The following is a 27,870-nucleotide window of genomic DNA, read 5'->3' on the forward strand; positions in this document are numbered from 1 at the left end:
CCTACAACAGCAGCATACATCCTTTTCAAGTGCACATGGAATATTCTCAAGAACAGAACACATATCAGGCCACAAAATAGGCCTCAACAAATTCAAAAAGAATTAAGTCATACCATCTATCTTTTCTGATCACAATGCTACAAAACTAAAAGAAAAAACCTGGAACAAACATAAATACATGGCAGTTAAATAACATGCCACTAAACAACAAAAGGGTCAACCAAGAAATCACAGAGGAAATAAAGAAAATTACAGGAACACAAAGGAAAATGAAAAACCAATGATCCAAAAATCTTTGGGATGCAGCAACACCAGTCCGAAGAGGAAAGTTCATAGCAATACAGGCCTACTTCAAGAAGCAAGAAAAATCTCAAACTATGTAACCTTATGCCTAAAGGTGCTAGAAAAACAAACAAAACCAAAAAATCAGAAGAAAGAAAAGAATATTAGAAATAAAATAGAAACTAAAAAAGTAGAACACATCAGTGAAACCAGGAGCTAGTTATTTGAAAAGATCAACACAACTGATATACCTTTACCAGACTCATCAAAAAGAGAAAAAGAGGGCAGCCCCGGTGGTGCAGCGGTTTAGCGCTGCCTGCAGCCCAGGGCGTGAGCCTGGAGACCCTAGATCAAGTCCCAAGTCAGGCTCTCTGGGCTCTCTGTATGATGCCTGCTTCTCCCTCTGCCTGTGTCTCTGCCTCTCTCTCTGCCTCTATAAATAAATAAATAAAATCTTAAAAAAAAAAAAGAAAAACAGAGAAAAAGAGAGGACTCTATTAAAAAAAATCAGAAATAAAATGGGAAATAATAACCATCACAGAAATATAAAGAATTGTAAGAGAATATTTTGGAAAATTATATGCCAAAAATTTGGATAACCTATAAGAAATGGATAAATTCTTAGAAACACATCCCAAATACATTCCAAAACTGAATCAGGCAAAAACAGGAAATCTTAATAGACCAATTGCCAGCAATGAAATCGAATCAGTAATAAAAAAACTCCCAACAAACAAAAGTCCAGGATCAGATGGCTTCACAGATGAATTCTACCAAACATATAAAGAAGAGTTAATAGCTATTCTTCTCAAACTATTCCTAAAAATAGAAGATGAATGAAAACTCCCAAATTCAGGCAGCCTGGTGGCACAGTGGTTTAGCACCGCCTGCAGCCCAGGGTGTGATCCTGGAGACCCGGATCGAGTCCCGCGTCAGGCTTCCTGCATGGAGCCTGCTTCTCCCTCTGCCTGTGTCTCTGCCTCTCTCGCTCTCTCTGACTGAATAAATAAATAAAACTTAAAAAAAAAAAAAACTCCCAAATTCATTCTATGAGGCCAGCATTACCCTGACATCCAAACCAGACAAAGACACTATAAAAAAGAGAACTACAGGCCAGAATCTCTGATGAACACAGATGCAAAAACCTCAATAAAATACTAGCAAACAAAATCCAACAATACATTAAAATAATCATTCACCACAATCAAGTGGGATTTATTTCTGGGTTGCCAAGGTGGTTCTGTATATGTAAATCAATCAACATGATATACCATAACAAGACGAAAGGATAAAAACCTTATGATCATTTCAACAGATGCAGAAAAAGCATTCAATAAAATACAATGATTCAGTATAAAAAACCCTCCACGAAGTAGGTTTAGAGGGAAAATACCTCAATGTAATAAAGACTATATATGAAAAACCCACAGCAAACCTCATACTCAAAATACTAAGCTTAAAAAAAAAAAAAAACTAAGCTTTTCCCCCAAGATCAGGACTAGGACAAGGATGTCCACTCTCATCACTTTTATTCAACACAGTACTGGAAGTACAGCAATTAGACAACAAAAAGAAATAAAGGCATCCAAATTGGCAAGGAAAAAGTAAAATTTTCACTATTTGCAAATGACATGATACTATATATAGAAAACCCTAAAGACTACACCAAAAAACTGCTAGAACTGATATAAGAATTAGTAAAGTTGCAGGATACAAAATCAGTGTACAGAAATCTGTTCTATTTTTATACACCAATGATGAAGCAGAAGAGAAACTAAGAAAACAATCCCATTTACAATTGCACCCCAAATAAGAAGATACCTAGGAATAAACATAACCAAAAAGGTGATAAAGACCCGTACTCTGAAAACTCTACTGATAAAAGAAACTGAAGACAACACAAAGAAATGGAAAGACGTTTTATGCTCATGGGTTGGAAGAATACTGTTAAAATGTCTATAACTACCCAAAGCAATCTACAGATTTCATGCAAACCCTATCAAAATACCAACAGCATTATTCAGAATTAGAATAAATAATCCAAAATTTTTATGGAACCACAAAGACCCAAAATAGCCAAAGGAATGTCGAAAAAGAAAAACCAAAGCTGGAAGAATCACAATTCTGGACTTCAAGTTATATTACAAAGCTGTAATCATCAAGACAGTACGGTACTGATACAAAAACAGACACAAAGATCAATGGAACAGAAGAGAGAATCCAGAAGTAAACCCACAATTATATGGTCAGTTGACAAAGGTCATCTTCAACAAAAGAGGAAATAATATCCAACGGGAAAAATACTCTCTTCAACAAATGGTTTGGGATAACTGAACAGCCTCATCCAAAAGAATGACACTGGACCACTTTCTTACACCATATACAGAAATAAATTCAAAATGGATTAAAGACCTAAATGTGAGACCTGGAATCACAAAAATCCTAGAGAGGAGCACAGGCAGTAACTTCTTTGACACTGGCCATACCAACTTCTTTCAAGATATGTCTCCTGAGGAAGGGAAACAAAAGCAAAAATAAACTATTGGGACTACATCAAAATAAAAAGCTTCTGCACAGCACAGGAAACAATCAGCAAAACTAAAAGTCAGCCTATAGATTGGGAGAGGATATTTGCAAATGATATACTTGATAAAAGAGCTAGTATCCAAAATATATGAAGAACTAAAATAACACCCAAAACCCCAATAATCTAATTAGAAAATAAGACTGGAACAGACATTTCTACAATGAAGATACCCAGATGGCTAACAGGTTCATGAAAAGATGCTCATCATCACCTATTATCAGTGAAATGCAAATCAAAACTATAATTAGGTATCACTTCATATTGATCAAAATGGCTAAAACCAACAGCACAAGAAACAACAGGTATTGGTAAGGATGCGGAGAAAAAGGAACCCTCCTGCACTGTTGGTGGGAACGCAATCTGGTGTGGCCACTGTGGAAAACAGTTCGGAGGTTCCTCAAAAAGGTAAAAATAGAGCAGCCAGGGTGGCTCAGCAGTTTGGCGCTGCCTTCAGCCCAGGGCGTGATCCTGGAGACCCGGGATCGAGTCCCACATCAGGCTCCCTGCATAGAGCCTGCTTCTCCCTTTGTCTGTGTTCTGCCTCTCTTTCTCTGTCTCTCATGAATAAACAAATAAAATATTTAAAAAAAAAAAAGGTAAAAATAGAACCACCTTACCATCAAGCACTCTACTGGGTATCTACCCAGAGAATACAAACACAGTAATTCAAAAGGGATACATGCACCCCTGTGTTTATATTTATAGCAGCATTATGTATAATAGCCAAGATACGTAAACAACCCAAGTGTCCATTGATGAATGAATTAAAAAACAGTGTGTGTAAATACATAAAATACAACGGAATATTACTCATCCATAAAAAAGAATGAAAATCTTGCCACTTGCCAGACATGGATGTAGCTAGGGTATTATGCTAAGTGAAATAGAGAAAGACAAATACCATATGATTTCACTCATAAATGGAATTTTTAAAAAATTGTATTTATTTATTCATGAGAGAAACAGAGAGAGGCAGAGACACAGGCAGAGGGAGAAGCAGGCTCCATGCAGGGAGCCTGATGTGGGACTGGATCCTGGAACTCCAGGATCACACCCTGAGCCAAAGGCAGACGCTCAACCGCTGAGCCACCCAGGTGTCCCGATAAATGGCATTTAAGAAAGAAAACAAATAAGCAAATGGAAAAGAGGAGACAAACCAAGAAACATACTCTTAACTACACAGAATATGCCCTAATGGTACCAGAGGAGAGGTGGATGGGGTGTGGGGGAAATAGGTGGGGAATAAGGAGGACATCAAGTGGTGGATGGAAGTGTTGAATCACTATATTGTAGACCTGAAACTAACAGAACACTGTAATTACTGGAATTAAAATAAAAACTTAAAAAAGAAAATCACCATTTGGTAACTATGACAGTAATATTTGATACAGGCATGAATTAATTTTGGATCAACTGAGGCATGTGAAAACTAGAAGGTGAAAATTTAATGAATAACAGGATTTTTTACATAGTCTCAAAGTATCTTCCTACAAGATACTTTGTTCCACAGAGAAACAGAGTAACTTTATAGGAGAGAAAGTTGGCAGACAGTACCTTAACCTAATGATCAAAGTTGTTTTCACCAATGAGAGGAAAGACAAACGTCACATGCCTCCTGATGGGATTCAACAAAAGAACACACGGACACAAGGCATAGGCAGAATCTATTAAAAGGATATGAAAAGGGTAGCGCAGGTGGTCAGCAGTTTAGTGCTGCCTTCGGTCCAGGGCCTGATCCTGGAGACCTGGGATCAGGTCCCGCATTGGGGTCCCTACATGGAGCCCATTTCTCCCTCTGCCTGTGTCTCTGCCGCCCCCCCCCCCCCCGCCGTCTCTCATGAATAAGGTCCACAGATCCTTCAGCACTGTTTCAATGTCAGCTTCCCGACTTTGACATCTGCACTGTGGTTAGGTATAAGAATGTCCATGTTTTTAAGAAGCATATACTGAAATCTTTAGAGGTAAAGGGGCATCACATCTGTTGCTTACTCTCACGTGGTTTTAGGAAAAAAAGGCTGTAGATAAAGATAGAAGGAGAGAGGGAATGTGATACAATGTTGGTGTTTAAAGAATTTGCTCCAAGCTTCTATGGCCATTTTTTTTGACTATTCTTAGAACAGCCTGAAAATATCTTAAAAAGTAAAAACTGGGATGCCTGGGTAACATAGTGGTTGAGCATCTGCCTTTGGCTCAGATTATGATCTCGGGATCCTGGGATCCTGAGATCCAGTCCCACATCAGACTCCCCGCAGGGAGCCTGCTTCTCCCTCTGCCTATGTCTCTCTCTCTGTATCTCTCATGAATAAATAAAAATCTAAAAAAAAAAAAAAAGTTTTTCCTATCCAAGGCTGACCATTGCCAATACTAAGCTGTCTACAGAGAAGCAGAGACTTTGACATCTGTGGATTTAATAAACATGCCTGAGCTCCTTTTCAGGTAACCTAGACATGTAATTTGTAACTGATGAAACACTGACTGGAATCTTGTTCTAGGGGAGCCAATCACCCCATACTGAGCACATAGCTGACCACTGACCATGAACCACTTACATCTCATTATAACTGGGTTGCTCTACACCTAGGACTGCATATTCCGCCAGTATCAGAGAGGAATTTCTAAAAGTCCTTTTAAAAAAGAAATACGCGTTTAGTGAGAAAATATTTAGATATAAAATGAAAAAAAAAAAGTTAGCCTGTAGAAAGTACATACAAGGGGATTCCAGTGGTTCTGCGCCTGCTTTTGGCCCGGGGCGTGATCCTGGAGTCCGGGATCGAGTCCCACGTCGGGCTCCTGGCATGAAGCCTCTGCCTGTGTCTCTGCCCCCCTTTCCCCTATCATGAATGAGTAAATAAAATCTTAAAAAAAAAAAGTACATACAAAAACATTATTCCTAACAAAAATGATCTAAGAGAATGACAGGAACTTGTATAAAGGGGTTCTGTAGTCACACAGTGCAGAATCTACAAAGGTCTTTAGAAGTTACCTTCCGAGAATTTCCAGGGTTGGTCTACATGGCACAAAATTTTTGGTTATTTCTGAACTTAATAACTTACATTTAGGCTTAACAGCCTCCTAACAGATGCCCAGCACACTTAAATTAAATCCAAACCCTTACTAGGCTCTACAAATTCATCTCCCACTTGTCTGCCCTCTGACCTTGTTTCCTACCTCTACTCCTGACTCACTCTCCTACTTCCTCCAGCCTTGCTGCTCCTTGAACAAGCACAGCCCATTCCCATTCACTCCAGTAATTATGTGTGTATTCCCTTGGCTTAGAACACTTTCCCCCCAGACCTTCCCACTTCCTAGTGTCATCTCCTCAGAAAGACATTCCTTAACCACCCTATCTCTAAAATGCTCCTAATCTCACCTCCTGTGAACATTCTCTGTTTTTTCACTGTGCTTTTTCTTTATGGCATTTACCACCTAACATATTGTATGTATGTTTGCTCTCTACAAACACATAACCTCCACGAGGGCAGGGACTCACTGCTATTTCCCCAGGGCTGAAAGCAGTGCACAGTATATAGCAGAAACACACACACAAAAAATGTTTATAAGATGAATGAATGCATTGATTTTTCTTTTACATATATCATAAAAAGCATTAAAATGACTAACATCGTGCCTCAGTCAAGATTCTCCTCGGAAGCAGCACACAAGTTGAGACGTGAGAGGTAAGCAGAAGCTAGCCAGGCAGAGGAAGTGGGAGCTGAGGGGGCTGTGTCAGGAGGAAGCATACCTGTGAAGAAATACTGATGCAACACCTATAGCAAGAGCAAGACAGCTGACTTCAGCATGGAGATGTCGGCACACATGCCAGGAAGAGCCCTTCAGGCCAAGGAGTCTGGATCTTTAAGGGCATCAGAAACCACTGAATATTTCACAGAAGAGTGACCATCAAGATCAGCTTCTTTTACAGATCACTTTTCAGAAGTGAAGAGTGATCCTAATAAGAGACAACATGGGTTCAAGTAGGATGACAGCCAAAGAGACAGAGAACAGATCTTTTAGATTAATGAGGACACAATCGACAGATGAATACATAAAGAAGATGTGGTGTGTGTGTATACACATACACACACACACAATGGAATATTCCTCAGCCATCAAAAAAAGATATCTTGCCATTTGCAACAACATGGACGGAACTAGAGGGTATTATGCTAAGTGAAGTCAGTCAGAGAAAGACAAATACTATATGATCTCATATGTGGAATTTCAGAAACAAAGCAGGATCATAGGGGAAGGGAGGGAAAAATAAAATAAGACAAAATCAGGGAGACAAAGCATAAGAGACTTTTAACTCTAGGAAACAAACTAAGGGTAGCTGGAGGGATGGGGTAACTGGGTGATGGGCATGAAGGAGGGTGCGTGATATGATGAGCACTGGGTATTCTATGCAACTGACGATCATTGACCTCTACCTCTGAAACTAGTAATACACTATGTTAATTAATTTAAATAAAATTAAGGAAAAAGATTAATAAGGACACAGAGCCAGAGTGTGTTGAATACATATTATTTTCTTTTTTTTAAGATTTTATTTATTTATTCATGAGAGACACAGAAAGAGAGAGAGAGAGGCAGAGACACAGGCAGAGGGAGAAGCAGGCTCCATGCAGGGAGCCCGATGTGGTACTTGATCCCGGGTCTCCAGGATCACACCCTGGGCTGAAGGCAGAGCTAAACCACTGAGCCACCTGGGCTGCCCTTTTTTCTAGAAATCCTATAGTAAAATATTTTCTGAAAAACCAGGCTTTGATGACATTAAGAACTCTGGCAGCTTATATTATATTAAGGTGAAATGAAAGGCAGCAAAATGTAGAGTGTAAGTCTTGGGCTCAGATCACAACTGTGATTTTTTTTTAATAATTTTTTTAAATTTTTTATTTATTTATGATAGGCACACAGTGAGAGAGAGAGAGAGGCAGAGACACAGGCAGAGGGTGAAGCAGGCTCCATGCACCGGGAGCCCGACGTGGGATTCGATCCCGGGTCTCCAGGATCGCGCCCTGGGCCAAAGGCAGGCGCTAAACCGCTGCGCCAACCAAGGATCCCCCACAACTGTGATTTTATAGCATTGTGCCCCTGAGTAAATCACTTCAGTTTCCTGAGCCTATTTTCTCATCTATAAAGTAGGGATAACACATCCATCTCAGAGCTCTGTTCTCACTGAACCAAATAAAGGAAGTAAACTACCAATGCCTGGCACATGAGAATTAGAAAAAAGAGTTCTTCATTAGCATGGCCTCACAGTGAAATTCTGCTTACCACCACCTCATTGCATGATTCTGCATAAGCACCATCTCATGGTGTGATCCTGCATTATCAGTGCCTTTTGGTGCCATTCTGCCCAAGCATGCCTCAAAGTCCAATCCTGCATCACCACAGACACACAGTATGATCCTGCAAGACCACTGCTTCACAGTGTAATACTGTCTTGTCAAACCTTTCCCACGCATGGCCTCATTTTTTGAGAAACATGAGGCAAACACAGCTACAGTTCTATTTATGTTACAACAGGGTCTAAAAATACTGCTTGAATTTTGAGTAAATTAGAGTATACATTTTAATTCACTAAGGGTGTATACATGTTAAAACTCCTTTTAAAATCCATTTTTTAGAAGATTTTATTTTTAAATAATCTCTATTCTCAACATGGGGCTCAGACCCACAATCCCAAGATCAAGAGTTGCATGCTCTACTGACTGAGCCAGCCAGGTGCCTCTTAAAATCTATTTTAAAAAAATGATCTTCGGGATCCCTGGGTGGCTCAGCAGTTTAGCGCTTGCCTTAGGCCCAGGGCCTGATCCTGGAGACCCAGGATCAAGTCCCGCATCAGGCTCCCGGCATGGAGCCTGCTTCTCCCTCTGCCTGTCTCTCTCTCTCTCTCTCTCTCATGAACAAATAAATCTTTAAAAAAAAAAAAGATTAAAAAAATGATCTTCAAAACAAAAAAATAATCCCTAGATTATTGAAATAATAGTCTCACCTCTTCAAGGGAAGATTCCAAATTCATTCCAAAAGCAACTCCCATTAGTCCAAAGAGAGAAAGAGAGAAGGTTCCCATGGTCAACTGTAGATTCAATCTCATCATCACGTTACGGTGGCTGGAGAGGAGAACATCTACTCAGATCAGAAGGGCCCACTAAGTGTACACAACAAATTCACCAAATAATCTATTAAAGACCCCACAGATTAAATCTACACCTTTAAAAAAGGACATACTTCCATGTTGCATTTACAGGTGATAATGATGGTATAACTCCTTCCAAAATGAGAGTTCCTTCAAAGTTTTTATCACTTTAGAATTATTTTAAAAGAATATATTTACTGATTGTTCTATAGAATGCTTTCTTTTTTTTTTTTTTTTTTTTTTTTTTTTTTAATTTTTATTTATTTATGATAGTCACACACACAGAGAGAGAGAGAGGCAGAGACACAGGCAGAGGGAGAAGCAGGCTCCATGCACCAGGAGCCTGACGTGGGATTCGATCCCGGGTCTCCAGGATCGGGCCCTGGGCCAAAGGCTGGCGCCAAACCGCTGCGCCACCCAGGGATCCCCTATAGAATGCTTTCTTACCTGTCCAGATTGATGAATATAATGCTTTGTGAATCATCAATCAGTACCCTGAGTTCCCGTGTTGCATTGGAAAGATCGTCAGCTAATCGGTAATAGTTTTCCAACAGCAATTCCATCTCTTCTGCATGGTCAATTCCAGCACTGCTCTTTTCACTTCGATTAAAGAGTTAATATAATTAACATACCCCCAATGCATCATCATACATTTAGTACGAAAAGCTTTCTGAATCTGTTTATAGTATTCAACTACTAATGAAAAAAGTGGCCTGTCTTTTCTATCATTGTGATTGAGGCCAATCAGTGAGTGGCTTTGTCAAGTGATCCTCAACACTAAAAAGAATAAGTTGAGGGTACAGGCTAGTTGGGCTTACTGTATTCAGTAGCCCCAAGTAAAGGGATTCTCATGCACAGGTGCATGAGTTTACAGTTTACAGTAAAACCCAGATTGGTAAATGCTGGTGAATAAGGGCAAATTGGTGAAAATAAGATAAAACTAAAAACAAACAAAGAGCATTTCCTTTCCAAGGTAGGAACATAATGTCATTTTCATATATGAAAAAAAAATGTACCTGAATGATCTCAAAAGTCACTTTGAGTCCCTTATTCCCACTACCACCCTACCACAGAGAATAAGTAGTACTCTGTGAAAGACACTTATTATCATAAAGTATATTAGACACAGATTGGCCTAATAGGCAAAGTAAACAAGAGTTACAAGTGTGTTCAAGTTTCTACTACTGGAGGTGCCTGGGTGGCTCAGGATTTGAGTGTTGCCTTTGGCTCAGGATGTGATCCCGGAGTTCCAGGATCAAGTCCCAAAGTGGGCTCCCTGCAAGGAGCCTGCTTCTCCCTCTGCCTATGTCTCTGCCTCTCTCTGTCTCTTATGAATAAACAGATAAACCTTTAAAAAGTTTCTACTACTATATCTATCAGCTATATAATAGTTTAAATTTTTTTAAAAGATTTTTATTTATTGACTCATGAGAGACACAAAGAGAAGGCAGAGACATAGGCAGAGAGAAGCAGGCTCCTCTCAGGGAGCCCGATGTGGGACTTGATCCCAGAACTCTGGGATCACACCCTGAGCTGAAGGCAGCACTCAACTGCTGAGGCACCCAGATGTCCCTACAATAGCCCTTTAATCTTAATTTTTCCTTATCAGAATAGAATCTAAATAATGAATACCCCAAAATGCTTAAAAAAATATGTACAGATTGTGAAAGCTATATACATTACAATGGTATCTCCATTAATTTCTAACACTGTCTACAAAGAACAAAAATGAAATAGTTTGAATACTTAAAAAACATTTAACTTGAGTTAAATATTGAGTGCACATAAGAGTAAACGACTTCTAATTCCGTGAGAGAGAAAAGTTTTATAAGATAAGCATTTTTACATTAGACCAAAGTTACAGAATATATGCCAGTGTCTTACCTTCCTTCACTCCCCACCCCTGTCCCCACATGAGTAGCCTTCCCTCTCTTCCACTATGTTCCCTAGGTTAAGTTATTCAGGTAGATGTCGTGACACTGTGGTGGTCAGTTCCTTGAAGATAAAGGTAATGGAGTGTTTATATTCATCACAGCCCAGCACAGTGGGTGTATACAGCTGTGTATACAGTAAACAATATATCCTCATTAAACTGAATTGGAGGCCATACATATGCAGAAATAGTAAAAACAACTGGAGATAAAAAGTGCCTGTATTTTCTAATCTGGAGAAAATATTCCATTCTCCAAGAAAAACCATCTTGAAGAAGATAGAAGACTGATCCTAGGCAAACAGGCAACATAGCATGATGACATAATACTTACAAGACTTGGGGGTCAGTCCACTTTGTTAGGCAGAGCTCTTCCAGCAAATCTTTTTCATCCAAGATCTCCAAAACAGACTCTTTGAAAATTTTAATATCGGTTTCTAACTCTGACAGACTATAAGAGTAGTTGTATAGAAATGATCAATAACAAACTTATACACATATTTCCCTAGAAGAAAAGTACCTTTTTAAAATACCTTATCAAGTAGATCCACCTATATGTTCATGGTAAACACTGACTTATAAAAAAATTGTTCATGTGCATAGTAAATATCAAAATCAATTCCCATACCAAAAATAAAGACCCTGACAGAGCATTTCATGCAAAATAGCTTTTCAATAAACATTAGTCTATGTGCCCACCGAGGCTACTTTCCTACTTTGAAGGCACAAAGTTAGAAAGTCATTACATTAGTAAGACTAATTGGTATTTTTAAAACAGGGAATAATCATATTTATTTTGTATCTGAGTTAATGCTATGCATTATGCTGTTAGAACAGCTAAAAGAGAAGTCTAAGATGTTTGTGTCTACCTCCCAAGTTGGTGAACATCCAGAGTTACCTCTTGCCATTCTGTAGTAGGATGTGGAGTTTGCTTCTGTCCACAGAAGAATGTCTGGGATCCACTAAGGCTTCCAGTGTCTCAAGGATCAGGGGCTGCAGAATGCTGAGTTTCCCCTGAAGAGAGCTGATCTAGATAACAATATGACCTTTCATAAGAATCAAAACAGTCTTTTTTAGAATATTCAGGATCAGTGGATCCTCTGATGAAACACAGAAGTCTGTAATAACTAAGAAGGCTGGTAATGTTTCAGAACATGGTCATTGCTGGAATGCCTACTTCAGATGATTAAAAAACTGGATCTACCAACCAGGTTAAAAGATAACCTTGCATAACGTTGCCAGGCTTGCATTTGGTTGACAGGGCATTAACTCTCATAAGAGTTTGCCTCACATACATTTATTATGAAAAGAATGCAAGATTGATTAATTAAAATAAAACCTGCCATTCCATGGTTAAAATATATACTTCACATTTGGTAAATAATACCTATGTTCTTTGTAAACAGAATATAGTTCAAAATTTCTATATATAAAAAAACCTCTTCTGAAAACCAAAACATAACTTGGGACTTTAAGAAATAAATCGGCATCAAGTCAAAAGTATACTTATTATTCAAAAAAAAGAAAGTATACTTGTTATTCAAGTAAATTCAGGCATGGTAGACATTCAGCAGGAAAGCACTGATACAGCTATACCGGTTGTTAGAATACTGAAATATTTTCATACCTGTTGGTGAATAGCCTAAGAGAATGAAGCAGTGATTAATCAAATAATGGCATCAATTCCAATATGTACTGTTTGTCTCAGCATGAGCCCAAGAGCTTATTCGGCCTATGCAGACTGTCACTGACCACTGGTTGCATCTTCTCTTCTTTCCCTCCTCTGCATTTTTCCCTTTAGTAACTGTGCTCCAAGTAGTCCCCATCTCCTTGGCTGGTACTAGCGGGTGCTCCTGCTTCATGAAACCGAGTGAACCGAATGAAGCCAATTCCTACTCCCTCGGTACAGCAGGGCAGACAGAAGAGAAAGGTCCCAGGTTCACTCCATCCTCACCCACTTTACCTGCTTCCTTTGCCCACTCTGTCAGTATGCTCCTAGAACCAACTGTTGCATTCAGGCGGTTCCTGCACAGTACTATCCTGACTACTAGGGAGAAGAAAGATAATGACCAATTTGCGGGGGCCAGGATGACAGTGACCATTGTCATTCAGAGCCTGACAGGGTCCTCAGATACCCAGTAATTATCAACACAATGAGGGAATCACAAGAATTATACACAGTTCCTATGTCCAAGTAGGTCTCAAACAGTGGCATCATCTAGCTGTCTCAAAAGATTATATACACATATTAAAGAGTAATGTGGAAAGTATTAGAATGACTTGAGCTATAATGTTTATGTGTGTGCAGTTTTACAATATACAATTTAGTTACAGAATAAGATGGAACACATTTGAAACTTTCTTGATATGTTCTATCATATTTAGGAAGTATTCTGAATTATCACTCCTAAAATACTTATCAAAATTGTACAAAGGACAGCCAATTTAAAACATGCTTAACTGAACATTATGACTCTCAAAGAGACTCTATAAACTCTACCAAATAGATCTCAGATCTATTTGATTAGATCATAGAGCTTATGCATGTACTTTCTCCACACAGGACCCTTACAGATGTTTTTGTTTGGAGGTAGGGTGTGGTTAGGGAAGGTGCCATTGATACCAACTTATCTTCCTTCTCAGGAGCATTTTAAAACAACAACAAATTCAAGAAGCTAAATAAAAATAGGCTTACCCAATATTGTAGGAGTGCTTCAATAGCCCTGAACTCAAAAGGTAAAGGGTATGTGACAAGTTGTCCTTCTCCAGCCAACTGTGAAGGGAGTTCCCGGAACAGCCACTGCTCTAAATTTAAATTACGATAATCTAGTATCAGAAGACACTCTGGAGTTATCACAGCTTTCAAATACTGTAAGAAATTAAAAAAAAATTATATATACATACATACACATGCACATGCAAGGTGTGGAGCTATAGGAAAATAATATTTATAAAATAGAGTTTAATACGGTTTTAATTTTGGGTTAAGCCTCAACTAAATCCTGTTAATTAAAAAAATTATATATATACATACACAATATATACATTTTGTTTTTAAAGAAAGGAAGCCTAAAATATATGTACTTCTAATGCACTCTCAACAGCACTAGAATAAAACTACATATTAAGAATTCCAGGGTAATCAGGAAACCAACAGGGAACAATAAAAAAAAAAACACGGTAATGTTTTCTTAGTTACATATTTGGTAGACTTTTGGAAAAGACTGTTTAGTCATGATTACTTTGGCTGAAATGGGAAAGTTGTCTTTTTAAAATGTCACCAAAACATATTAAGCTAACTTCAAACTATAAAGCTAAAACACAGCCTCAGTGCTCTAATTTAGAACACCAAGAAATTAAAATTTATTGAAGATTGACGCCTTTTTTTTTTTAAAGAGTTTTTTTCTTTTTAAATTTTTTATTTATTTATGATAGTCACAGAAAGAGAGAGAGAGAGAGGCAGAGACATAGGCAGAGGGAGAAGCAGGCTCCATGCACCGGGAGCCCGATGTGGGACTCGATCCCGGATCTCCAGGATCACGCCCTAGGCCAAAGGCAGGCGCCAAACCGCTGCGCCACCCAGGGATCCCAAGACTGACGTCCTTTAAGTTAGGAAAGTAACTTGTGGCCACTGTATTAGTGATATAAATATTAGAGATTTTTCACATTTTCCCCCAACATATTATGAAGACTTTTATACAGAAAAATCGAAAAACTATGCAATGAATACCTATATACATATCATTTAGATTGTACAATTAACATTCTGCTAAATTTACATTATCAGACACTTCTCTCTTCATGAGAGATAATTTTTTTTTTGAGAGATAATTTTTGTAAAAATGATCAGGGGCAAGAAAAATTATTTTAATTCCAGTACACTTAACAGTATTCTATCAACTTTGGTGTACAACACAGTGGTTCAGCAATTCTATACATTACTCCGTGCTCATCGTGATAAGTATACTCTTCATTCCTTTCACCTGTTTCCCCCATCCCCCACCCACCTCCCCTTTAGTGAACACCTGTTTGTTCTCTAGAGTTAAGAATATTGTTTTTATTGTCTGTTTCTTAAATTCCACATAAATGAAAAATCATACGGTATTTGTCTTTCTGATTTATTTCATTTCACTTAGTATTATACTTTCTAGCTCTGTCCATGTTGTTGCAAATGGCAAGATTTCATGTTTTTTTTTACGGCTAACATTCATTCCATTGTGTGTGTGTATACAGCACACTTTAAGGACTCATCTATTGGTGAACACCTGGGTTGCTTCTATAATTTAGCTATTGTAAAAAAAAAAATGCTACAATAAACAGAGGGGTGCATAGATCTTTTCAAATTAGTGTTTACATTCTCTTTGCGTAAATACTCAGTAGTGTGATTACTGGATCATAGGGTAGTTCTATTTTTAATTTTTTTTTAAAGATTTTATTTCTTTATTAATGAGAGACATACAGAGAGAGAGAGAGGCAGAGATACAGGCAGAGGGAGAAGCAGGCTCCATGCAGGGAGCCCGATGTGGGACTCGATCCTGGGTCTTCAGGATCACACCCCGGGCCGAAGGCTGCGCTAAACCGCTGAGCCACCGGGGCTGCCCTATTTTTAATTTTTTGAGGAACCTCCATACTGTTCTCCACAGCAGCTGCACTGTTTACAGTCCCATCAACAGTGCACTAAGGTTCCTTTTTCTCCACATCCTCGCCAACACCTGTTGTTTCCTGTGTTACTGGTTTTACCATTTTGATCAATGTGAGGTGATACCTCATTGTAGTTCTGATTTGCATTTCCCTGATGACAGGTGATGATGAGCATCTTTTCATGTGTCTGTTGGTCATCTAGATGTCTTCTTTAGAGAAATGTCCATGTCTTCTGCTTCTTTTGTAATTGGATTTGGGTTTTTCTTTGGCATTGAGCTGTGTAAGTTCTTTATATATTTTGGAGACTCTTTATGGGATATGTCATTTGCACATATCTTCTCCATTCTGTAGGTTGTCTTCTAGTTTTGATTTTTTTTTTCCTGTACAGAATCTTTTCATTTTGATGTAGTCCCAATACTTTATTTTGCTTTTGTTTCCCTTGTCTCAGGGGACATATCTAGGAAAATGTTGCTACAGCCTGTGTCAGACACATTACTGCCTGTGCTGTCTTCTAGGATGCTTATGGTTCCAGATCTCACATTTAGGTCCTTAATCCAGTTTAAGATTCTACTTATTTATTTATTTTTTAAAGATTTATTTATTCATGAGACACACAAAGAGAGGCAGAGACACAGGCAGAGGGAGAAGGAGACTCCTCGCAGGAAGTCCGATGCAGGACTCAATCCCGGATCCCAGTATTACTCTCTAAGCTGAAAGCAGACATTCAACCACTGAGCCACCCAGGCGTCCCGGTTTTTTTTAAGATTTTATTTATTCATTCATGAGAGACACAGAGAGAGAGGCAGAGATCATAGATTTGATCCCAGGACCATGGAATCACAACCTGAGCCAAAGGCAGACATTCAACCCTTGAGCCACCTAGGCATCCCTTAAGTTTACTTTTGTGTATGGTATAAGAAGGTGGGCCAGTTTCATTCTTTTGAATGAGGCTAAATGGCTTTCCATCACCGTTTGTTGCAGAAACTGCCATTTTTCCCCACTGCATATCCTTGCCTCCTTGTTGAAGATTAATTGACCATATAATCATGGGTGTTTCTGGGTTTTCTATTCTATTCCTGATCTATGTGTCTACTTTTGTACCAATTCTATACTGTGTAGCTATGTAATATATCTTGATATCTGGGAATGTGAGGCCTCCAGCTTTTCTTTTTAAAGACTGCTTTAACTATTTGGGATCTTTTGTGGTTCCATAGAAATTTTAGGATTATTTGTTCTACTTCTGTGAAAAATGCTGACCCTCTCTACCTGACTTTACACCAAATCTCACCACCCCACGTGCTGGTGGAACAGGCTCAGTCACACTTGCCTCAGTCCAAGCACAGCACCACCCCTCGCCCCTCAGAAGACCAGCCCAAACCCCTGCTTATACCCACATCTCCTGATTCAGGAGTTTTGCAAGGCCTGGGTTCCCATAGCAGTAGCAACAGTTCTCATTTCACAAGACGACCAGAGCTCACCTAGTTAAAATGTGCCACATTCAGACCAGGGACCAAATGTTGTCCACAACAGGCAAAGAAAGCCTCTACAGACAACTGGCCTGAAGGATAAAGTGGCCAGGACACAATAGCAGAGCTCTCCCAGCACATACTGGAGATACTCCCAGAAGTGCCAGGCCCTGGAACATGGGGACACTGTGCTGCAGGGAACTACAGAACCTTTTTTTTTTTTTTATAAGGCCATTATTTTAAAGAATAGAAGACACAGCTGACTTTCCTAACACACAGAAATAGGCATAGAGACTTAGACAAAATGAGAAGACAGAGGAATTTATCCTAAATGAAAGGACAAGGACACAGCCAGCGATCTTAGCAAAACAGATATAGATAACATGCCTGATGGAGAATTTAAAACAATGATCAGAAGGATACTCACTGAACTTGAAAAGAGTAGAGAACATCAATGAGATCCTTAATGAGATGAGGAATAATAAAGAGATAAAGGGATCAATAAATGAAATGAGAAACATTTCACTTGACAGAATAAATAGCAGACTGGAAGAAGCAAATGAATTAATGACCTAGAAGACACAGTAATATAATCAAGCTGAACAAAAGAGAGGAAAAAGAATTATGCAATAGAAGAGACTTAGGAACTCAGTGACTCCATCAAACTTAATAATATTCATATTGTAGAAGTCCCAGGAGAGAGGGAAAAGAGGGTAGACAATTTAGTTGAAGAAATAATAGCTGAAAACTTCCCTAATTCGGGAAGGAAACAGATATCCAGATTCAGGAGGCACAGAGAATTCCAAACAAAATCAACAAAGGCATATCCACACCACTGTAATTAAAATGACAAAATACAGTGATAAAAAGTATAAAATGCAGAAGACAAAGATGATGGTTACATATGGAAACCTCATGAAACTATCAGCAGATTTTTCAGCAGAAACTTTCCAAGACAAAGTGGTGGCATAATATATTCAAAATGCTGGATGGGAAAAACCTACAGCCCAAAATACTTTATCCAACAAGGCTATAATTCAGAAGAGTAAGTGAAAGTTTCCCAGAGAAACAAAACTAAAGGAGTTCATGACAACTAAACTAGGCCTGCAAGAAATATTAAAGGGGAATCTTTGAGTGCAAAGGAAAGACCAAAAAGGACAATATGAAGTTCAGAAACACAAAAGCACTAAAAATGAGTATTTTCGTAAAAAAAATAAACATCAGTCAAGAACTCACAAAATGCAAGGATGTAAAATAAGACATCATATACCTAAAACATGGCAAGGAGAAGAGTAAAGAATGGTTCCAAAATTAAATGAACATCAAGTTAATAAAGACAGCAATATGTAGAAGTTAAATATGAACGTAATGATGACTGCAAATCAAAACCAATTACAGATATGTAAAAAATAAAGGACTCTAAGTACATCACTAAAGAAACCCAGCAAACCATGAAAGACAAGAAAGAATCAGAAAAAATCTTGCGAAACAACCGCAAAACAAGTAATAAAGTGGCATACATACATTTCTACCAATAATTATTTTGAATGTAAGTGGACTAAACACCCCAATCAAAAGACACAGGATATCAGAGTGGCTAAAAAAAACAAGACCAATCTATCTGCTTACAGGAGACTCATTTTATTTTATTTTTTTTAAAGATTTATTTATTCATTCATGATAGACATAGAGAGAGAGAGAGGCAGAGACACAGGCAGAGGGAGAAGCAGGCTCCATGCCGGGAGCCCGGCGCGGGACTCGATCCCAGGTCTCCAGGATCACACCCTGGGCCAAAGGCAGGCGCCAAACCCCTGAGCCACCCAGGGATCCCCCAGGAGACTCATTTTAGACCCAGACACCTGCAGATTAAAAGTGAAGGGATGGAAAAGTATTTATCGTGCACATGGAAGTAAAAAGAAAGTCAGAGTAGCAATACTTTTATAGGAAAAAATAGATTTTAAAAAAATAGATTTTAAAACAAAGACTATAACATGAGACAAAGAAGAACACTATATAATCATAAAAAGGACAATCGAACAAGAAGATATAACAATTATAAATATGCACCCAATATGGGAGCACCCAAATACTTCCTTTATGCTTACTATTGATTATATAATACAGTAGGGGACAACACCCCACTTATATCAATGGACAGATAATCCAAACAGAAAATCAACAAAGAAACAGTAAATCTAAATGACACATTGGACCAGATCGATCTAACAGATATATACAGAACATTCTATCCTAAAACAACAAAATACACATTCAAGTGTACATGGAACATTCTCCAGAATAGATATTTTAGGCAACAAAACAAGCCTCAACAAATTAAAAAAGACCGAGGTTATACTATGCATCTTCACTGACCACAATGCTATGAAACTGGAAATCAACCAGAAGAAAAAACCTGGAAAGAACATAAATTTATGAAGTTTAAATAATACGCTACTAAAACAATGAATGGGTCAAACAGGAAATAAAAGAATAAAAAGGTACATAGAAACAAAAGAAAATGAAAACACAATGGTTCAAAAACCTTTGGGATACAGCAAAAGTAGTCCGGAAGTATATAGCAGTACAGGCCTATCTCAAGGAGCAAAAAACAAATAAACAAACAAAAAACAAAAAAACCTCAAACCATCTAATCTTATACTTAAGGAAGCTATAAAAAGAGTAACAAAGCTGAAAGCCAGCAGGAAAAAGGAAATAATAAATATTAAAACAGAAATAAATGATACGGAAACTAAAGAAACAATAGATCAATGAAACGGGGTGGAGGAGGGGAACAATAAAATGAACACCTAGCCACACTTATCAAGAAAAAAAGAACTCAAATAAATAAAATCACAAATGAGAGAGGAGAAATAACACCACAAAAATACAAACTGTAAGAGTATTATAAAAAACTATCAACAAATTGGACAATCTTGAAGACATGTGTAAGTTCCTAGAAACATACAATCTACCCAAAGTGAAACAGAAAATGTGAACAGATTGATTAGCAGCAACGAAATTAAATCAATAATCAAAAAACTCCAAATATTCAAAAATCTGAAATCTGATGGCTTCACAGGCAGATTCTACCATTTAAAGAAAAATTATTATCCATTCCTCTCAAACTATTCCAAAAAACTAAACAAAAAAAATTCCAAATTCATTTCATGAGGCACTATCACTCTGACAAAACCAGATAGTTATCAAAGAAAGAACAGAACCATAGCCCAGTATCTCTGATGAACACAGATTCAAAAATCCTCAACAAAATACTAGCAAACCAAATCCAAAAATACATTAGAAATACATTAAAGAATCATTTGCCACAATCAAATGGGATTTACTCCTGGGATGTTAAGGGTGGTTCAATATTCACAAATCAATCAATGTGATACATCACATCCACAAAAGAAAGGATAAAAACCACATGATCTTTTTAATAGATGCAGAAAAAGCATTCAACAAAGTACATTCGTGATAAAAAACCCTCCACAAAGTAAGATTAGAGGGAACATACCTCAACATAAAAAGGCCATATATGAAAAACAGCAAACACCATACTCAAAAAACTAAGCATTTCCCCTAAGATCAGGAACAAGACAAGGATGTCTACTCCCACCACTTTTAATCAATACAGTAGTGGGAAGTACTGGCCATAGCAATCAGACAACAAAAAGGAATACAAGCATCCAAACTGGTAAGGAAGAAGTAAAATTTTCACTATTTGCAGATGACACGATACTAAATATAGAAAAAACCTTAAAGATTCCACCAAAAAACTACTAGAGTTGATACACAAATTCAACAGTCACACAATACAAAAATCAACGTACAGAAATATCTTGTATTTCTATACACCAATGATTAAGCAGCAGCAAGAGAAAATAAGAAAACAATCCCATTAACAACTGCATCCAAAACCATACGATACCTAGGAATAAACCTAACCAAAGAAGTAAAACATCTGTACTCTGAAAACTATAGAACACCTATGAAAGAAACTGAAGACATGAAGAAAGACATTTCAAGCTCATGGGTTGGAAGAACAAATATTGTTAAAATGTCTATACTACTCAAAGGAATCTACAGATTTAATGCAATCCCTATCAAAATACCAACTGCATTTTTCACAGAACCAAAACAAATAATCCTAAAGTCTGTATGGAATCACAAAAGACCCTGAATAGCCAAAGCAATCTAGAAAAAGAAAAGCAAAGCTGGGGGCATCACAATTCTGGACTTCAAGCTATATTACAAAGCTATAGTCATCAAGACAGTATGGTACTGGCACAAAAACAGACACACTGATCGATGGAAAGGAACAGAAAACCCAGAAATGGGCCCACAACCATGTGGTCAACTAATCTTGACAAAGCAAGAAAGAATATCCAATGGAAAAAAGACGATCTCTTCAACAAATGGTTTGGGACAACTGGATGGCCTCATCCAAAAGAATGAGACTGGACCACTTTCTTACACCATACACAGAAATAAAAGGGTTAGCATCCAAAATATATGAAGAACTGATATAACACCCCCAAAATAATCCAATTAAAAGTGGGGAGACGACATGAACAGACATTTCTCCAAAGAACAAATCCAGATGGCCAAAAGACACATGAAAAGATACTCCTTATCACTTATTATCAGAGAAATGTGAATTAAAACTGAGTTACCACCTCATACCTCACAGAATGGCTAAAATCAACAACAACAACAACAACAACACACACACACACACACACACACACAAACAGATGCTGGTGAGGATGTAGAGAAAAAGGAAGCCTTTTGCCCTGTTGGTGGGAATGCAAACCAGAGCAGCCACCGTGGAGAGCAGTATGGAGATTCCTCAAAAATTTAAAAATAGAACCACTCTATTATCCAGTTATTGCACTACTGGATATTTACCCAAAGAATACCAAAATATTCATGTTTGGAATACCAAAACATGAAGGGATACATGTTCCCCTATGTTTACAGCAGCATTATTTACATAGTCAAGATATGAAGCTCAAATACCCATTGATCAATGAATAGATGAAGAAGATGTGGTATACATGTACCATGGAATATTATTCAGTCACAAAAAGGAATGAAATCTTGCCATTTGCAAAGATATGGAGCTAGAGAGTATAATGCTAAGTGAAATAAGTCAGAGAAAGACAAATACCATATGATTTTACATATATATATATATATATATTTTATTTTTTAATTTACGATAGTCATACAGAGAGAGAGAGAGGCAGAGACACAGGCAGAGGGAGAAGCAGGCTCCATGCACCGGGAGCCCGATGTGGGATTCGATCCCGGGTCTCCAGGATCGCGCCCTGGGCCAAAGGCAGGCGCCAAACCGCTGCGCCACCCAGGGATCCCTGATTTTACTTATAAATGAAATTTAAGAAAGAAAACAAAGGAGCAAAGTTAGAAAGAAAGAAAAAAAAGACAAAAAAAGGAGACAAACCAAGAAACAGAATCTTAAGTATAGAGAACTGATAGTTACCAGAGGGGAGGTGGATGGAAGACAGGGGATATAGGTGATGAGTACTGCTGATTAAAATAAAAACTTTAAAGAAAATGCAGTCAGTATTTTGATAGGGATTGCATTAAATCTGTAGATTGCTTTGGGTGGTATAGACATTTTAACAATATTTTCCTCATCCGTAAGCACAGAATATCTTTCCACTTCTTTGCATCATCTTTAATTTCTTTCTTCAGTGTTTTATAGTTTTCAGAGTATATGTCTTTCACCTCCTTGGTTTTAAGTTTACTCCTAGGTATATTACTTTTGACACAAATGTAAATGGGACTGTTTCCTTAATTTCTCTTTCTGCTGCTTATTAGTATATAGAAACTCAACTGATTTCAGGGTACCTGGGTGACTCAGTGGGTTAGGCATCTGCCTTTGGCTCAGGTTGTGATCTCAGGTCCAGAGATCGAGCCCCATAATGGGTTCCTTGCTCAGACAGAAGTCTGCTTCTCCCTCTCTCTGCCCACCCACCCTCCCTTGCTCTCTCCCTCTCTCAAGTCAATAAAATCTTTAAAAAAAAAAGAAAGGAAGAAATGTAATTGATTTCTGTACATTGCACCCTGTGACTTACTGAATTCATTTATCAGTTCTAGTAGCTTTTTGGCGGACAAAGAGATAACTTTTTTGAAGGGTGCTACCTACCAATAAAAGTGAAATATTTTCTGAAGACTGCTTCTATTTTTAGTTATTTAAAAATTCTAGTTAAATGGAAACCTGCCATCAAAGACTTTTTAAAGAAAGGTCTGAGGTGCCTGGGTGGCTTAGTTGGTTAAGCATCTGCCTGCCTTCAGCTAAGGTCATCATCTCAGAATCCTGGGATGGAGCCCTGCATCAGGCTCCCTGCTTCTCCCTCTGCCTCTTCTCTCCGCCACCATGCTTGCACTCTATCAAATAAATAAAATCTTAAAAAAAAAAAAAAAAAAAAAAAACCAAACCAAGAAAGTAGGTTTAATGTCTACCATAGAGCCCATACCATTGAGAACCATGTCACATCTATTTCTGAAGCCTAGACTTTATCTCACCAAAATTATGTGTATTCAAATTTATTCTAAATCACTAAGTCAAGTCAAATTTAGTATACTCTCAGTAAGCAGAGGAAGATGCAATTTATTTTAGGAAGTTTTCTGTTAAAAATTTAAGATTACAAACTTTAAGGGATATTCATGGTCTATTTGGAGAACCAGAATATGTTTTTGGTAGCTAAGGTTATACTATAATGAAATGTAACTATATACAACTGAAAATGTCTATTATAAACCAAGATTCTTTCTCTTATTTCAGAAACTAGAGACTAAATTCAAGCAGCAAGAATACAGACTGCAATCATAACTTTTCCAACATAAAACATCTGCTGAACATATGTACAGAATCCTGGAAGAGGAGTTATACTCACAATCATATGTTACACTATAAAGTATCCTGTGTTACACAGACCCATTTCATTATAAAACTGCTTTTAATTATGTATTTATCAAGATGACTAGGAAGTAACTTCTGTAAGATGCCAGTAAGAAATGTAGATGACATAAAACCCTTTACCTCCATTCTCATGATAATTCTATTGTTTCTAGTTGTGATGCTCATCACATGCTGAAACCTCAAATCTCTGGCTTGAAGACCTAATTCTTGATATAGGTCAGTTTTCTTCTTTTCTATAAAAGAAACATTTGTAACAAAAAGAGTAGGCCAACCTAATAAATGAAAGAGTTCATATTTTTCTACCAGAGCACTCCTCCCACCAACATCGACATTTTCTACTACCAGAAACAAGTCAAAATAAGTCTTTTTATTAGCCATTTTTACCTCAAACACACAGGCTGATTTTGGTCAAACTCTAATAGTTCTTTTTTCATTTTATCCATACTTCATAAAATTTCTTTGTATTCAGAAGTCCCTTGGGACTTGCATAAAACCACAGCCTCACCTGACTTAATATATCTATGTCAGGCTCTAGAGATGGGTTATTATTTTAAAATACAAATTATACAGAACTACATTTCCTAGGTTTTCTGCTTTCAGGATTTTAAATCTGAACAGATAACATAAATTTTCTTGGTTCTTGGACTAATAATACAAAATGAATAATTAAAGTCAGTTTTCTCACTAAATACTCCCACCTGAAAACTAAACTTATTATCTAAGAGAAAGAATAATGAAGCAGCTCAAGAAATGGTTATAGTGGCATCTGTACTTGTAGTGTCAAATCACACCTGTGACAGAGCACTAAGTAGAATAGTCACCTGAAGGAGGTAACAGGCAAAAAAAAACCCACCCAAAATATCCCATCAGGATCTCAGGCAATAGCAGGTATAGGATCATGGGGCTAGAAGCACAGGGGAGATCCTTATGAAGCCTACATCTGGGGTCAGACAGTAAAGAGAGGCTTAGTTTCATTTTAAACAGTAATTGTCCATAAGAATGATCATCAGCAGATCGCCATCCAGTGCTCTGACCCTGTCTTCTGTCCCCACCCCATCCCCCCACCACCACAATATCAGTAGTACTATGTAAGTCAGCCTTAAACGTGGAACAAGAGAGGCATATGTGGACTAGGGCGTGGAAAGAGAGACTAAAGAAAAACAAAATGTGCTCCAGCTGCATACCAGTCTCTGCTCTCAAAATATTCCTTTTTCATCCGTTAGAAAGTCTCTAAAACCAATTCTGGGAGAACATGCACAGTCCAGGTATCGCCAGTTCCAATTAGGACCGATGGACAAATGCTGAAAATAGGTCTGTTTCAATACACCCCTCCACACAAAGAATATTCTACTCAAAACACTACAATTTATTGATTTCCATCAGCTTCACTCATTTACTGGTGGGGGGGTGGGGGGGGAGTGATAAGGGAGGGGGGGAAGTGATAAGAAAATGAAAGATACTTACCAAAAGAAGTAACATTTCCCTCTTTGTCAAATTTTGTCTAAAGAGAGATAATAAAAACAAAATATTATTTTCTCCCAAATGAGTATGCTCTTTATAGTATCATACTACATGGTATTATGCTATCTCCCCAAAATAGATATGCATAGCTAAACCAAAACTGTTTTTTAAGGTAAAATTCAGTTTAAGGGTTGAAAGAATCCCTTTTTCCTCTGCTAGGACAGATGGGACCTTTAACTTTGTTTTGGTTCCCCTGGAAATCTGATAAGGGAGTATCAGTGCCATTGCTTATGGTAAAAATGCCCAATGCCTGGTCAATTGCACAGAATCAGGAAGACTATGGACGAATTATAGATAACCTGGCAGGAAGCCACTCCCCTGCTTTTCCTTGCATGGGGTGGCTCTTGTACCTGGCCGTGTTTCTTGCATGGGGATTTTTTTAAGATTATTTATTTATTCATGAAAGACACACAGGCAAATACAGACTAGCTTTCCTCAAATTTCTTTCACAAATACACCTTCTGCAGAAAATTTGAAATAAAGCAAAATAAAACTAATCATGTGAACTAAGAAATTTCAGAGAAAACCATGCAAATATTTTACATGTCCTTCCAGACTTTTTCTAACCAATATATTGTTACATTTTTTTGCAGTCTCTCTTCCATTTTCAACTTAATATTTTTGCATCTCAATATTTATCTTCACCATTTTTTCTTTACTGAGATATTTTCTGATAAAAAACATACAAACTTATTTTCTTAAATGTTTATCTTGTAAAGTAACATCATCTAGAGTGAGCTGATTAGGAAGCTTTCAAACAGTATCAACTACTTTTCTTGAGTATTTTGGGTACTCAATGATTTTACCTGCAAAGAATCTTCTTTCAATATTTAATATCTGAATTTAATCTTCATCAAACTGGCCAAATGTTTAAAAACACTGAATACAGTGATAACTTTGACATATAATTCTGGAGGTTATCTTGTTAGTATAGTTTGTAAAGAAAAGTTCTTATGTTATTAAGCCTAAATAATGATGATGGCTAACATATTGAATACTTACATGTGTGGGCATTTTATAGAGCTGTGAGTTAATTCAAACCAAAAACAATTCTATAAGGTAGGTACTATTCGCAGTTTATAAATGAGAAACTAAGGCATAAAGATGTTATCATGCCTGGTCCAAGTCCACCAGTTAATAATAAGAGGCAGAGCTGAGATCTGAATTTAGGAATGATAATTCAAAACAAGCACATTACTTATTTTAACACAACTTTTCGAAAAAAATAAAGCCCTACAAAAAAGTTACAAGAATATCTTACAGCCAATTCCCATGTAACTTTCACCTCGAGTAATCTTTTGCTAACATTTTGCCCTAATGGCCTAATTTTTCTCTTTCTAGATATGTGGGTGTAATACACATTGTTTTGTTCATTTTTCCCTTGAATCAGTTCAGAGAAAATTACAGAGATCATGAACCTTCAGAGCATACACTCTTAAATATACACTTTGCTCCCTTCAAAATGTTTCTGTATATATTATGTGGCACAGCACAGGTTCAAGCCACTGTGTAATAGTCCTCAAGGAGTCCTAAACAGATTCACAAATCTTGAGTAGAAAGTGAATGATGATTTGAACAACCAGTTCCAGGATTAAAAGGAGACGTCTAGGGGGGCATGTGGGTGGCTCAGTGGTTTACTGTCTGCCTTCCACTCAGGTAGTGATCCCCTGGTCTTGGGATGGAGTCCTGCATTGGGCTCCCCATGGGGAATCTGCTTCTCCCTTTACCTTCGTCTCTCATAAATAAATAAATAAAATCTTAAAAAAAAAGGGGGGGGGAGACTTCCACAGTCAATAGCAAAGTTTTAAGGGGTGCTGTTAAGTAAATCTGGCTGGCACTCAGGTCACTAGCTAAGCAAAACACAAAGACGAGATGACTTACAAGTATAGTGATTCACTGTGAAACAAAAATAAGTATTATCTTGGCCGACTAGTCCAACCCAGTTAACTTAATAAGTACAGAAGTACATTCTCTAAGTTATCAAATATACCTCACATACTCACCACAGTAAACACTGGGGCTACACTGGCTAAAGTAGCTTGAGAGGCATCAGAAGTTCTAAACCGATGCATTTCACCTGAGGAATAAATTAGAGAATTCTCTGTGATAATACAATAGGTACTGGCATATGGTTATGATATAACTCTCATACTATGTGGTCCTTAGATTCTTACTTTTTAAAGAATTTTTCCTGGAGGAAAATGAAGAAACACTCTTACTTGCTAATGTTAACACCTGTAGGGGATTATATTAGATTTGGTAGGGAATGATTTTTGAAAGTAATGGCTCAGGTGAGGTACTAGAGTAATTTATGGATTCCAACCACCTCTGTTCTGATTATTACTGCTACCT

General features: G+C 37.6%; 1 protein-coding gene across 2 annotated transcripts in view; it reads right to left on the reverse strand.

Annotated features, from left to right (window-relative positions):
- Positions 1-27,870, reverse strand: part of MRS2 (magnesium transporter MRS2) — a 35,282-nt gene that overhangs the window by 5,780 nt on the left and 1,632 nt on the right. For both annotated transcript variants that reach the window (XR_008664137.1, XM_055323068.1), the window contains exons 2-9: positions 27,522-27,595; positions 25,462-25,498; positions 24,118-24,230; positions 13,634-13,807; positions 11,837-11,967; positions 11,273-11,389; positions 9,456-9,608; positions 8,865-8,982 (exon numbers count right to left, since the gene is read on the reverse strand). Coding sequence is in view for 1 of the 2 variants with exons in the window: in XM_055323068.1 (XP_055179043.1) it covers positions 8,865-8,982; positions 9,456-9,608; positions 11,273-11,389; positions 11,837-11,967; positions 13,634-13,807; positions 24,118-24,230; positions 25,462-25,498; positions 27,522-27,595 (917 nt within the window). In the remaining variant the exon portion in view is untranslated. The remainder of the gene's footprint in view (positions 1-8,864; positions 8,983-9,455; positions 9,609-11,272; positions 11,390-11,836; positions 11,968-13,633; positions 13,808-24,117; positions 24,231-25,461; positions 25,499-27,521; positions 27,596-27,870) is intronic.

The sequence above is a fragment of the Nyctereutes procyonoides genome, unplaced genomic scaffold, assembly GCF_905146905.1.
Source record: "Nyctereutes procyonoides isolate TBG_1078 unplaced genomic scaffold, NYPRO_anot_genome, whole genome shotgun sequence".
Lineage (NCBI taxonomy): Eukaryota > Metazoa > Chordata > Mammalia > Carnivora > Canidae > Nyctereutes > Nyctereutes procyonoides.